The sequence below is a fragment of the Camelina sativa genome, chromosome 3 (genome assembly GCF_000633955.1).
Source record: "Camelina sativa cultivar DH55 chromosome 3, Cs, whole genome shotgun sequence".
Lineage (NCBI taxonomy): Eukaryota > Viridiplantae > Streptophyta > Magnoliopsida > Brassicales > Brassicaceae > Camelina > Camelina sativa.
The window spans coordinates 25,061,639-25,077,134 of record NC_025687.1 but is presented as its reverse complement, the minus strand read 5'-3'; the positions used below and the strand labels follow the sequence as shown (position 1 = coordinate 25,077,134).

General features: G+C 36.7%; 1 protein-coding gene and 1 pseudogene across 1 annotated transcript in view; one reads left to right on the top strand and one right to left on the bottom strand.

Annotated features, from left to right (window-relative positions):
* On the bottom strand, positions 952-2,300 carry LOC104778020 (annotated as a pseudogene).
* The window catches only part of LOC104778019, an 884-nt gene continuing 233 nt past the window's right edge, over positions 14,846-15,496 (top strand). The window contains exon 1 of the mRNA XM_019240906.1: positions 14,846-15,477. Coding sequence (XP_019096451.1) covers positions 15,003-15,477 — 475 coding nt within the window. The 5' untranslated portion in view covers positions 14,846-15,002. The remainder of the gene's footprint in view (positions 15,478-15,496) is intronic.

Below are 15,496 nucleotides of genomic sequence, written 5' to 3'. Positions count from 1 at the left end.
CAGAACATATCTAATTGATCGGCAAAAGTTTGGTTTATCTGCCCCCTGGAAATTCCAAAGCAAACAATTCATTATCATGGTTAAAAGAATAGCACGAACTACCAGTTCAGTCTGTTATGCGCTCCCACTCTCCGCCATACCGCTGACAGAACAGTCTCCACAATAATATCCTGGTTCTCTGTAACACCAGCCAGATGACGAGGATGAACCATTTCAACACTCTCGACAGATCGCCCATGAATCTGCACCGTCGCTGTCTCACCGTCAGTCAAAAACACACCGCCTGGTCGACAAGCTCCCTGATCCTTGATGCGTAATCGTTTCCTGAGGCAGATAATTCGACATCATCCTTACTCGGCCCATAAACTAGACCCCTTGAAGGTCGAATCGGTTTCTGTTTGGGCTTAGGCCCATTAGACCTCAATCCTTTTTTTCTCCACCTGTTTTTCCTGAAAAACACATTTAAATTTGCCCGATACTTGTTCAAAATTATCCCCAAAGATATTCTCCTTTGCTTGTACAACAACCTTCCCCTTATTAGGATCTACCATTTTTCTTATTACTATCCATTGAATCTCCGATCCTTCCTTCTTTACATGATCCCATATCAGTCTCCAAAGTACCAAATTTATTAGAGGTGGTAATATTATCAAAAATCTTCCTAATCGGGATGTCCCGAAGATTACGTCCTTGATTCCCATCTCGGTTCTTCTGAACCACCCCAGGTTTAGCGACTCTCCCGCGTTGCCGAACCGCCGTGCAACCATCATCGTTCATCCTGTTATCACTAGAATCTACACCCACCGTCTCCGACACTGCAACCAACCGTCGTTCCTGGACCGTCAGCGTGAGAGGACATGTGTGGATTAAATGTCCATACAATCCACACTTAGAACAGATGGTGGCTAAACCTTCGAATGATACATACTATCGCTCCCCATTTACCAACACCGTACCCTTCAAGGGTCGTCGCAAGTCCACCTCCACACAGACCCGTGCAAACCGAGCCCACTCAAACTTTAGGGTTATCAAATCCACCTTGATGTTCATATACACATCTTATAATTTATTTATTTATAACTAATGCAAAGATATAGTACTTAATTGAAAAGCTAGCACGACGAAAGGGAGTCTCCGGAACCATCCTCATACACAAAAGCCATGTCGACGTCACTCGAGAAGTCTTTGTTCGTCGGGAAAGTAACAGTGCTCGCTGTGTACGAAGAAGGTTTGGTGTCAATACGGCAGAGCGTCCTTATATGAGTCAACTCGGCCTGAGCAAAAGCGAGCTGAGTTTGGAGAGCCTCGAGTTGCCTTTGTAATGAAGAAATTGTCCCTCCACATCCGTACACTGGATCTAGCACCCTCGCGTTGGCCTACACCAAAGAATTCAGGGCGTCCCCTCGTTGGTTCTCCGATAGCTCCTACGATCGTTGAATTAATAAACTTAATTAGGATATTTGTAATATTTACTTTCACTCTTTTATTTTTTTGGAAGTTTTAGTGACAATCAAATAATAATAATTTTACGTATGTTTGAATTTGTTGTTTCATTAATTGTTTGTAATGATTTTGTCAATGATATCATAGTAATATTCAATAGTGGAAAATAGTAAGAAGTCGCTTTTAGACATGGATCAATTATTCACAGCGTCATACTTTGTCATAAGATAACAAATTATAAGATATAAATGTCACGATTCGGCATTTTAACGTGACATTTTATATCACGTTAACGTGCAATGTAGACTTTTTTATCAAACTTGAAAGAGACTTCCTACAATATTTTTACACGCGGTTTCGATATTTTCCAAAAATAACAATTTTTTTTTAAAAAAGCAATGTCATCACACTGAAAAGATCGAAAAACCCTAATCGTTTAAAACGTTAAATTGCAAAAATCAAAAACAAACTACATAATTTAACAACTTGAACATTTAGGTAAGAAGATTATACAACCCCCTTTCTCCCTATAGCTTACACGACTATAATAACAAAATTGCGGGTTAACATCACACAATGATACAATTGAATCAAGAAGAGATCATAATCAGAATTCACAAGCCTTTTACACCTTAATTTTTTTATAAAAAAAATTGGCTAGAGAAGTGAATATTCTCCTGCAACATCTTATTGACATTACTAGCACCAAAAATTTTGTGGACAATGGCAAATTTTTAAGGTTCTTTAGAGGGAAAATATGGAGCAAAGACGCAATCTTTCACACACTTCCGCCGGAGAAGCTTACACCCGGCACAGGGCGATACTGTTCGTCCATGTCTGTGACCCTTTTGTCTCATTTAGAAAAGTAAAAAAAAAGAGTTTTGAGGCTTAAGACAATAAGAATAAGAGAAGAAGAAGAAGAAGACTTTAGAGAATAGTGTGCGACTTGTGTTTATATAGAACAAGAAGAGAAAGTGAGACATCAAATCTTCCATTTTAAAACTTTTAAAACTTCTTAATTAATATTAGCGTTCGTGTTTGTGAGCACAAAAATTATTGTTACGTTTTAGCGTATGTGTGCGTGTCATGCGTATATGTTTGTTTCACCGTGAACATAGAAGTTACGTTTGTGTATATGTGTATGTGTTCATGTAATGAGTTTGTATCGGTGTTAGCACTAAAAATGTGGGAACCTCATGCGACCTGTCACAAACTTAAAACACATGCAAGTCAGACAAGTACTCAAAGTGAAAGCCAAAAGAGAGAGAAATTGAAGCCAACAATTCCAAAACTTTTAAAAGAATGCATACCTGATACCTAGCTGATCTAATTGGAAAGAGGAGTTTTGAAGACGACGTGCACCACAGAAGCTCAACCCATTGCTCTGATAAAAGAATCAAAGAGTAAAGCTGTGTGCTTAAAAATATCAAAGTCTCTAAAACTGTACGAGATGTTTATAGGGTATACCTTTGGTTTAAAAGAAGTGAATGAGGTTTTATTTAGACAATAACTGGATGACAAAGTCAGAAGTTTACCGTGGCATGGACTTGGAGAGATAATAACCAATAGACGATAGTTCCTCTGTTCCTGCAAGTTTAAAATATACCTTAAATGAGTATGGTAAGACAAAAGAAATCACAGAATGTTGAAAATCATAAATTCTGAACTTTGCATCTACATAACATTATATGAATCACACAACCTTGATTAAGTTATAACACTATAATATTAAAAGAGAAAACGAACATATTGCTAAGACTAGATCATTCATGTAATGAATAATGATGTACACACAACCACCACCAAATATGCCTTATTTGAAAACTAATCAGATGTAGAATCAAGAGTCATTGACTTAAATAAAACTTGCAAGAATCAAATACTTACATGCTTGACTTTCAAAGTTCAGTATTATACCCACATACACGACACAACTTCAATATGTTTTCTGCAAATAAAATCATATATTCGTTAAGCAAAAGATAGTGTATATGTGAAGACCGACATTAACAATTTCAAAATTTGATTATGCAAATGGTAAGTGAAGATCATACCTTGTGTTAAAAGAGGGAAGACAATTACCTAATCAAAAGAAGGGAAAGATGCAGTCTTCACCTTGGATCTTCTGCAATACCTATATTTCCCGGTTAAGAACGAATCACCAAAAAGATGTGGTTAGAGCACAATAAGGCAAGTAAAGACTAATTTACTCTTCTAATAATATAAGATTTATAAGAGATGTATATAAAAGTAAAAAGGAACTTACAAAGTACTGTATAGAGGTTGTGCAGAAATCTCCTTAGTTGAGCCATTAAACAAGCCCTATTAAGGACTTTTATTCTCCGCTAAATTTGCAGAATATTGAATCTTATAGTTTAAGCAGAGAGATTGAATGTTCTCAGGACACCATTAGTCCCAGCCTTAAGGAGGTCTTAACAGAGATATTGAAGTTTCTGTCAAGCTGTCCATGCACAACAAGACATCTTTTTATTAGAACTTTTTATTCTCCATCAAATTAGCAGAGCTATTGAATTTTCTCAGGACATTACCCATGCCTTAATAAAGGTCTTAGCAAAGATATTGAAGTTTTTGTCAAACTGTCCCAGCACAACAAGACATCTTTTAATCGGACAGAACATTCCCTTATAAGAACTTATTTTCTCAGGACATTGTTCATGCCTTAATAAAGGTCTTAGCAGAGATATTGAAGTTTTTGTCAAGCTTTCCCAGCACAGCAAGACATCTTTTTACTAGATATATTTATTCTCCATCAAATTAGAAGAGAGATTGAATTTTTTTCAGGACTTTGTCCTTGCCTTAATAAAGGTCTTAGCAGAGATATTGAAGTTTTTGTCAAACTGTCCCAGCACAGCAAGACATCTTTTAATCGGACAGAACATTCCCTTATAAGAACTTTTTATTCTCCATCAAACTAACAGAGAGATTGAATTTTCTCAGAACATTGTCCAAGCCTTAATAAAGGCCTTAGCAGAGATACTGAATTTTCTGTCAAGCTGTCCCAACACAGAAGGACATCTTTAAATCTGAGAGAACATTCCCATATTACTTTCCCTTATCAGAACTTTTTATTCTCCATCAAATTAGCAGAGAGAATGAACTTTCTCAGGACATTTTCCAAGCAGAGTTATTGAAGTTTTTGTCAAACTGTCCCAGCACAGCGGACAGAACATTCCCTTATTACTTTCCCTAATAAGAACTTTTTATCCTCCATCCAATTAGCAGAGATACTGAACTTTCTCAGGACATTGTCCAAGCCATAATAAAGGTCCTTTAGCAAAGATATTGAAGTTTCTGTCAAGCACACAGCAAGACACTAGTATTTTTGGGACCGTCAAGCACACAACAAGACTTAGCTCAGTGAGCATTTAATCGGACAGAGATTTCCCTTTTAATAACTTTTTATCCTCCATCAAATTAGCAGAGATATTGAACTTTCTCAGGTTATTGTCCAAACCTTAATGAAGGTCTTTTAGCAGAGATATTGAAGTTTCTGTCAAGCACACAATAAGACAATAGTATTTTTGGGACCGTCAAGCACACATCAAGACTTAACTTGTGAGCATTTAATGGGACATAGATTTCCCTTTTAATAACTTTTTATCCTCCATCAAATTAGCAGAGATACTAAACTTTCTCAGGACATTGTCCAAGCCTTAATGAAGGTCTTTTAGCAGAGATATTGAAGTTTCTGTCAAGCACACAACAAGACAATAGTATTTTTGGGACCGTCAAGCACACATCAAGACTTAGCTCAGTGAGCATTTAATCGGACATAGATTTCCCTTTTAATAACTTTTTATCCTCCATCAAATTAGCCGAGATACGGAACTTTCTCAGGACATTGTCCAAGCCTTAATAAAGGTCTTTTAGATGAGATATTGAAGTTTCTGTCAAGCACACAGCAAGACAGTAGTATTTTTGGGACCGTCAAGCACACAACAAGACACTACAAGAAAACAAGTCGATAACTGACAGATTTATTGACAGCACTAATTTGTCGGTAATTACCGACGGTTTACCAACGAATATTTGACGGAAGATTAGTTTGTTGGTTATTAGTCAGAAAATTACTGACGGACAAAATCCGTCGGTAATCCGTTAGTTTTTCTGATGGATTACTGACGAATATCTAATTCTTCGCGTGTGTCAAATTTTAGTCGGTGTTTTTTTAATTTGTCGGCAATCCGTCAGAAATAACAGACAAAAACTGATGGATATTAACTTTTCGTCGGGTGTGTCAAAATTTGGTCTGATTTTTTTTTCTATCCGTCAGTGATCCGTCTGCTTTTTTTATCCGTCGGTAATCCGTCAGAAATGATCGACGGATCACTGACGGTTACATGTAGATAGTGTAAAATTTGTGTTTTTGATAGAAAATAGGTTTTTTACTTAAAGTACTTATGGTGTGGTATTACATCTTATAGGTAAGTATTTGCTATTTGTCTTTGAAATTATTTTTTCTCTAATTTAATCATATAGATGTTTATTTTCACAAATAATTTCATGGTTAGTATATATATATATATATATATATCTTTTTTTTTTTGACAACTTCATGGTTAGTATATAATATATAGTATATGCATATTGTTAATAAAAATTATGAAGTTAAGTGTTTTAATCTTAAATCTGTCAGTAATTTATCAGTAATCCGTAAAATAACTAACAAAAAACCGATGAATGTAATATTGACAAAATTTTGATATCCGTCAGTAATCTGTCGGAAATTACCGACGGAAAACCGACGGATATTGAAATTTTCGTCCGCGAGCCATATACAGAAAAAATTTTGAGACGCGGGAAATGAAAATTTTTAGTCATAACTGACGAGCTATCTGTCGGTTATTCTGTCGGTACTGTCGATATTACCAAAGCACTTCATCTTCTTCTCCACAGATTGTTTTTATTTTTCTCATCTTCTTCTCTGCATATTTCTTTTTTATTTTTCTCAAAATCTTTCTCAAATCCTCTCTCCAACTATGTATAACCTCCAACAATTACTTCGTTCCAATCTGGCAAGTCTTTCCTACCACTCTCTCCAACTTCAAGAAGATAAGTTCTCTTTTTATCTTTTTATAGATTTGCTTAGTTCTCTAAGATTTCTTAGGAATAAGATAGATTAATTAAGTTTGAAAGTTTGTTCCATTTGACTGTTATTGATTTGATGAATTTGTTTGTAATAGATGTGTGTTAGATTTGTTAGACTTGGGTTTTATTGGATTTGATGAATTTGTTTAGTTTTTATACATTTTATAATTTTTTGATATTTTTTGATTAGTTTTTACAATGGTTTCTAATATTGTTAAGTATTGATTTTATACATTTTATTAATTTTGCTTTTAAGTATTGATTTTATACATTTTATTAATTTTGCTTTTATTTATTTTCAATTAAGTATATAATGTATATTATGAATTTCTAATATTGTTAAGTATATTATGTTTTTTTTGAACAATTTTTAGTTTTTTTTCAACAATTTTTTGTTTTGGGTTTTTATAAAACTTTTAAACTTCTGAATTTAAATATTTAAGCATATAGATGGTTTAGTATTTAATTAAATTTTTATAATTATGCTACTTTTATTTTTCTAAAAGTTTAAATTTTTGTTTGAAAAATTTATATATAATCCGTCGGTAATTTCGTCCGTATAACGAGAAACTTCTGAACCGTTAGCTGTCAGGAATCCGTCAGTAAAACGACTATCGGAAATCCGTCGGTAAAATTTCCGTCAGAATTCTGTGAGTTAAATTTCTATCGGAAATCCGTCAGAAAACCGACGTATTTCCGACAGAATAAATTTTCCGACAATCTTGATCCGACGGATGTTTTTGTCTGTTTTTCGTCGGTAATAGGTGTTTCCGACGGCTAACTGACAGATATGCCTGTCGGTTTTAAGCTGTTTTCTTGTAGTGAGACTAAGCAGGGTGAGCATTTAATTTGACAGAGATTTCCCTTTTAATAACTTTTTATCCTCCATCAAATTAGCAGAGATACTAAACTTTCTCAGGACATTGTCCAAGCCTTAATGAAGGTCTTTTAGCAGAGATATTGAAGTTTCTGTCAAGCACACAACAAGACAATAATATTTTTGGGACCGTCAAGCAGACATCAAGACTTAGCTGAGTAAGCATTTAATCGGACAGAGATTTCCCTTTTAATAACTTTTTATCCTCTATCAAATTAGCAGAGATATTGAACTTTCTTAGGACATTGTCCAAGCCTTAATAAAGGTCTTTTAGCAGAGATATTGAAGTTAATTTCTACCAAGCACACAACAAGACAGTAGAGATTTAAGTCTCTAATATTATTGGGACCATAGATGGTATGTGACAAGCCTTTCCCTTACGGACAATTTCCCCAAGTTAGAAACCGAACAGACACAATCATGCAAATGTGTAGTCCCTTTCTTTTGGGTTTTAAGAAAACAAAAAACTTTAAATCAGAACACATAAAGCAAAGAGAATAGATACCACTTTACCATTAAAAGCTTCATTAGTCTCCTTGAAGAAACGTTTCGTAAGTAGCCATCATATCACTAAGGTTGCCAGTTCTGCATATATAGTTAAGAATCTCAAAAACATTAGTCACTAAACAAATTTCAGTCAAAAGCAAATTAACAAAAGCTTAGTACTAACCAGTTCAAGCAAGCTTACTACTCTGTACAATTCTAGTACTTACTTACTACTCTGTTAACAAAAACTAACACTAGTAAACTTGCATAGACTTTGTAGTGATTCGGTGGGATGAGGAAAATTAGAATTTTGTAGAAGGATGTTCAATATAGAATTTAATAAGGATTCTTGTTTTTTTGAACCTGAATTTAATAATAACTAAAATCTATACTAGTATTTTTGCAACAGTTTTTGCTCAAAAATCAGTTTTTTAAAAGTTTTTACATTTAATGTCATTTAATGCTTATATTATTTTCAAACAAGTTTAGTTAATTTTCTACTATCCTTATAACCAAACAGAATTAAAATATTAGAAATATCCATATATATAATATTCTATATTTAATATAGATATTTAGAAGATTTATTTCATATTAAAAAAATTATTCTCCTATCATCTTTTTATTTATTTTAAAATTTAAATGTATATTTTTCCTGCATATATTGTGATTTGAATTTTTTAAAACAAATATATATTACTCAATTAATATAAAAAGTGTGTGTTCAACATTCATATATTGTAAATTTACCGTATATAGTAAATTATAAAATTTTAAGAAGTTTATAATTTATAATTGATATATCTAGAGTTAATAAAAAGTTTGAAAATTATGAATATTTGAACATATTAAATTTTCAAAATAACACAAACGAGTTATATTACATGACCGCTTAGATGATATTACATGACTGAACTAATAATATTTAAAAATAAATTATCATTAATATGATACTTTAATACATGTTAAATCCTTATTTTACTATTTTAACAATACTAATATAAAATATGTCTAATCAAACTGATTTAATTAAGATTGTATTAAAAAGTTGTTGTGCGGTATACCACGAATTATATACTAAAAAAAATTAATATTAAAATAATACATTAAAAGAAAGTTTAAAAAGAACTTGTCCAAGAGTATACCACGGATCATAATCTAGTTCACTAGTAAACTTGCATACAGTTACTACATCTTATCTTCTTGAACCTGAATTTAAATGATATATTATTTTTGATTATCTTACAAACTATCTTTGAGATGGTGTAGTGATTGTTTGAAAAATTTCATATACACCCTAAATCATGATCAAAAGATAAGGAATAAATTTTTACAAACGATGTTGGCTTTAATATTTTTTTTTTAAAAAAAAAACCATCATAGACACCATAATCCATAAGGTTCACGATATTCCTAGTTTATGTGCTTTCTCCTATATATGTAACTTCTTTTTTTTTTTTTTTTTTTTTTNGGATATCGATCTTATATTAAATATAGAGGAAAGTTTACACTAGTGCCATAGACACCATTAAGCTTTGGGAAGAGAAAGACTGAAAAAAGCAGGGTGAGTAATGAGTCTTTCATGACAAATGAAAGTGAGAGAACCATAAAGTGAGATAGGAATCTTGTTGTTGAGGCGTCGTGCTTGAGTTTCTGTCGTGTGCAAGTAACCTCCTTCTCATAAGTTGATGAATCCTTTGCTTGATTTGTGCTTGGCTTCGGAGTGTTGGGATGTGTAGGCGCTCATTACGCTCTTTCCAAATATGGTAAATTAGCGCTTGTAGAACCAACCAGCAAATTGTATTTAGCCTCTTATTTGCCGTTGGTCTTTTTATCCAGAGTAGCAATGCGTCAAAGGAGGAGAATTGCGGTGGAAATAAGTGAGCAAAAAAATCTGACCAGAGTTCTGAGGAGTAAAAATATTGAAAGAAAAAGTGGTTCCTTGATTCCTCACCGGAAGCACAAAGTAGACAAGATGCTGGGATTTGAACAGGTAGATTCCATCTCCTTAATCTGTCTCGAGTTGTTAGCCGATCCAAAACTGTGAGCCAAGTCAGGAAAGCCATCTTTGGGATATTTTCTTTGAACCAGACTTGATGATGCCATGATACTGATGGTTCTGGAGGATGTAAGTGATGCCACAGTTGCATGGATGAGAATTTTCCTTGAGATTGATCAGCTGTAAACTTCCACTGAAAAACATCATCACCCGTATTCTCTGTTGGAGGATTGTGAGTCATAAGGCATGATCGCAGGAGTTGTACTATTTGATGCCTCCCATTTGGAAGTGACCAGGTTCCACTTGGAGCAGCTTGTTTGACAGTAGAGAGAATCCGGATACCCGTAACCCGTGGTCCTGAGTTACCAGTGATATCAATAAGTGGACCTAGTCCAGTCCAGTTGTCATGCCAGAAGAGTGCATTGGATCCAGAGTTAATAATGCAGTAAATATATGGTCTCGCCAGAGCTCTCAACTTTACCAGCTTTCTCCATATCAAGCTGCCAGTTGTAGTGAAATCTGTATCCCATAAACATCTTCCTCTGATTAAGTGCTTATTAACCCACGAAACCCATAGTGAACCTCCTTGAGAGTATAGTAGCCATATTAACTTGAGGCCAAAAATCTGATTCCAGTCAGCCAGTCTTTTAAGACCAAGGCCTCCAGCGGCTTTTGGAGTACAAACAACTTCCCATGAAACCTTAGCTCCCTTGGCAGAGGAAGCAACACCCTTCCACAAGAAAGCACTGCACATTTGCTCAAGCGATTGCAAACAATTAGTTGGAAGCAAGAAGATTGATGCCCAGAAATTGATGGTACTGTTAATAACTGAATGTAGGAGTTGCAATCTTCCTGCAAATGATAAATGCCGGTTTGTCCAAGAGGAGATGCGTCCCTTGACTTTGTCTAGAAGAGGTTGATAGTCTGATGGGTTTAGCTTGTTTGGGAGAAGCGGGACTCCAAGATATCGAACTGGGAGGGAGCCATGATTGAGGTTATGCCTTTGAGCCATATGTCTGATGTGATCTCTATCATTTCCATCAAGAAAAAGGCAAGTTTTTGCAAGATTTATTCCCAGACCAGAAGTTAACTGAAACTGAGCCAAGATATCAAGGATTGAGCTGAGAGAGGATTCTCTACCATCGAAGAAAACTAGGATATCATCTGCAAAGCTCAAGTGTGTGATCAGAGGGTCGGCACACTTTGGATGAGGCTGAATCCTGTTCATCGACACTGCTTCATCAAGTTGCTTGGAGAGTATATCCATTACTAATGTGAAGAGGGGGGCCGAGATTGAGTCTCCTTGTCTAAGACCTTTCCTTCCTGGAAAATATCCTATCAATTCACCATTAATATCAACAGAGTAGGACGGAGTGGTGAAGCATGTAGTTATCTACTTAATAAACATGGGAGGCAGTTCCAAAGCTCTTAGGATGTTGTGAAGGAAATTCCAGTCGATATTGTCAAAGGCTTTTGATAAGTCGATCTGTAAGCATCCTCTAGTCACAGGACCATCAGTGTTGAAATCCGTAACAAGCTCGCAAGCTAATAAAACATTTTCACATAGGAGCCTGCCAGGAATGAAGGCTACCTGATTTCGCTGTACTGCTTGACTAGTAATCAGCTTGAGCCTTTTTGCCAAGATTCTTGAGATGACCTTGTAGATGGTATTACAACAAGAGATTAGTCTGAATTCAGATAGTTTTTCTGCCGTAGTAGTCTTGGGGATAAGTGCTAGAACAGTTGCGTTGACTTGCCTTAGTAACCTCCCAGATTTGAAGAATTCAAGTACTGCTTCTATTAAGGTAGGTCCAACCACCGCCCATGAGTTAACGAAGAACTCAACCGTAAAACCATCAGGTCCTGGAGCCTTGCTTCGCGGTAAGGAGAAAAGAGTTGAGGTAATTTCTTCACTGGTGGGAATTGCAGTAAGCTTTGCTGACAAATCCGACGAGCATCTGAAGGAGTGTAGTTCCTTGATTCTCTCCTCTGATAATGGAAGCACTGATGTGTTTTTTGTACCAAGAAGAAGTTGATAGTATCCCACAATCATCTCCTTTAAAGCTCCCTTGTCAGTAATCCTCTCCTCATCTTCAGTGAGAAGCGAGCAAATTTTATTCCTTGCTTGGTGAGCCTTGACTGAGTTGTGGAAGAATTTAGTGTTTGAGTCACCTTCTGTACACCAGCGAATTCTAGACTTCTCCCTTAGAAAGATTTCCTCTGCATTAGATAAGATAAGCCATTTTCTTCTGGCCTCCTTTTCACTCTCAAATAAAGCAGGAGAAGGGTTTGTGAGAATTTGGGTTTGCAATTGAGAGAGATTTGCATGAGCTTCAGCTGCTCGAGCTTGAATGTTGCTGAACTCATTTCTGTTAAGAGCCTTGCATCCAAGTTTTACCGCTTTGAGCTTTTGGCAGAGGTTGAACATTGCAGTTCCCTGAAGTGGAGGAGAGTGCCAAGCCGTTTCCACTAGGCTTTGATAATCTGGATGAGTAGTAAAGAAAGTATAGAATTTGAAAGGTACCTTCCTTCTTTCTGTCTCCTCGCAGAGTTCAACAACTATTGGAGAGTGGTCAGAACCACCTGGAGCATCAAAAAGTGAAGTAGATTGTGAATACTCTATTAGCCATGCTTCATTTGCTAGAGCCCTGTCAAGTTTGCGGGTTATCGGGTTCAGAGATTGACCATTATACCAAGTGTGAGTTAAACCTCTACCTGGCAGGTCTGAGAGTGAACAATTTTCAATGCAAAGCTGGAACTCCGACATGCCTTGTAAAGGAAGAGGGTAAGGGTACAGTGAATAATGATCTTCAGCATGAAGGATTTGGTTAAAATCTCCAAGTAGCAGCCAAGGAAGGTTTCTGAGCAGATTGTTTTGGTGCATCTCCTCTAAAGTAGACCAAAGCTCTCTCCGAGCTAACATACAGTTGCGGGCGTACACAAAAGAGACTGTGAAAGATTGATTCGTAGAAGGATCAAAAACTCCACAAGTTATAACTTGGTCTGTTTTTTTATAAATAAAAACCTTAATAGCTGGATCCCAGACTATCCAGATTCTTCCGTTTAAAGCTTCAGTAGAGTAGTTGAAGTCATATCTCCAACCGGGAAAATTTGAAGCCAAAATCGTTGCAGCATTCTCTTGCTGAACATAAGTTTCCAAAATGGCTCCTAAAGAAAGCCTATTAGACCGAATCCAACTCCTGAGCTCACGTTGGCGGTGGGTAGTATTTAAACCCCGAATATTATAACAAAAAACTTTTATCATCATCAAAAAGGGCAAAAGGTTGAAAGCTGAGCTTTCAAGCATGATGAGCTGGGCGTCCTTTGGAGGATAATCGCCCACTGGTGGAGTTCTTACTAGTTTTTGGATTAGTCTTCTTCGAGATGTTACCTTTCTGCGACTCAGCAATACCGATGGTTTTAGCCTTTCTTGCAACTAAGGCCACCGAGGGTACTGTATCCTTTTCTTTCACGGTCACTACTGTGGAAGGGGTGAGGGATGTTTCTGCAGTTATTGTTGTTTCTGCAGTTATTGGTGGGGAGAGAGTTGTATTGCTCTTTACGTTATTTTGAGCACTTGGAGGAGCTCCTTCATTCGAAGACTGAGGTTTGGTGGTGGACCTTTGTATGGTTGGTGGAGACTGAGGTTTGGTGGAGGAGTCTGCAAGTTGCTTTCCCAAATCATTTTGTTGTTTTAACTTGGAGTTCCTCGATCTGCCATTGACCACTTGCCATTCATTGGGAGAGTCTGTTGTGGGCGAGTCAAAGTATCGGTGTGTAGCGGTTGATGTGGCCGCAACAAGAGATAACTGCTTATCATTTCCCGAGCTCTGAAGATTTTGTACAAGTTGTGGGGCCTGTAGTGGTTTAGTTAGAACAACCGGACCTTTGATTTGCCACGTTTGGGAGGAGAGGTGCCTAGTAGAGTCCTTGGTGTTGGGGACTCCTTGACTGTTTGATGAGTTTCCTTGAGTAGTCGGAGTAGTTTCTGGAGCAGTGGGACATCTATGATACAGATGACCAAATTCCTTGTAGTAGTCACATTTTGGAGGCAAACGAGGGTATTCCACCCAGATCCTGACTTCATTTCCTTCATCATCATCAACTAACACAGATTTAGATAGATCTTTCTTGAGGAGAATCTCCACCTTAATTCGAGTATCAGCGGTGAGTGGAGGTAACTGGTGTTTTTCCGTGTGCAGTGGTTCACCTATACCCGAGGCTATGGTACTTAAACCTGGGAGAGAGTATAATTGAGGTGGAACATCTTTCAATATGACCCAAATAGGAAGTGAGACCAGTTTAATCGGAGTTAGTGTTGCCGTTGGAGACCAAGCTGTTACCGTGAAGAGACAGTTGCCTGCTTGCCAACACCCAACCTCTAAAACCCATTTCCTTGTGAGCTCTGATGGGATGTAAATAAAAACAATACCATTTGGTAGGCACTTAATGTTGATTCTTCCTCCTTTTCCCCAAATGGGATTAAGGTCAACAAAGATTTTATCTGGTGGGGGAGGATTTCCATGGAAATGAGCCACTATGTGGTCTTTCCAAGTGTCTGAGGCACGAAGAATGACTGAAGCTGGTGCTCTGACTTTCGGAGTTCCATCATCAGTGAAGGTCGGCTGAACTGCTTTAGTGAGATTACGCAACGAAGACTTGAAACGCTCTGCCCACAGTAGCTGGGTGTCGTCGATGACAGGAGGAGAATTGCGTAGTTCTTCTTGTTCTTTGGGTAGGAGTGGAGTATTTAAATCTGCTTGTGAGGCAATTGTATCTTTTTGAGCAGGAACAGAGGACGAATCTCCAGGTGGAGACTTCTTCTTTTTACGTATGTCCAAAGGTAAATAATAAGCAAACACATGTTCTTAGCTAGAGAAAGTTTGCTTGAACTCTCATCTTTATATCGGTGATCCATGTTCTTATTATTTGTTAATTAACTTCGAGTTGCCCAGTGCCCACAACAACAAAATTCTTTTTTTTTTGGGTACCAAAATAATAGACTAATATATAACTTAAGTGTGAACTGTGTGTGAGGAGTATAAGATTCACGAAAAAGAATAGCACAATTTATTTGGGGACAGAACAATGAGTTTCTCGGTGGTCTTGTTCCACAATCCTCACTGTGCAACAACAACAACAACCATCTTCACAATCTCATCATCATCTTTCAGACCAAGAAGAAATCTATCTTCATCTAATCGTATCTTTTCGACCAATCAACCTAAACCCTTGGTCAAAAAACTTCAAATCATCGAAACCCTAGCCGCCAGAGACACAATCATAGACTTCGGCAAACACAAGGGCAAAATGCTTGGTACTTTGCCTTCTTCTTATCTCAAATGGGTCTCAAAGAATCTTCGTGCAGGAGATACTGAGTATTGGGCAAAGCTCGCAGACGAAGTCCTCGAAGACGATGTTTATAAAGATAGAGCAGAGTGGGAATTTGCAGAGAAAATCCTCCATGGAAGTGATGAGAGCATGAGGGCTTTAACTTCTGTAAAGAAGAACAGAGAAGAGACAAACTCTGTTTCTATGTTGTTGGAGATTAGTGAGAAATTTGGTTGGGATAATGAAGATAA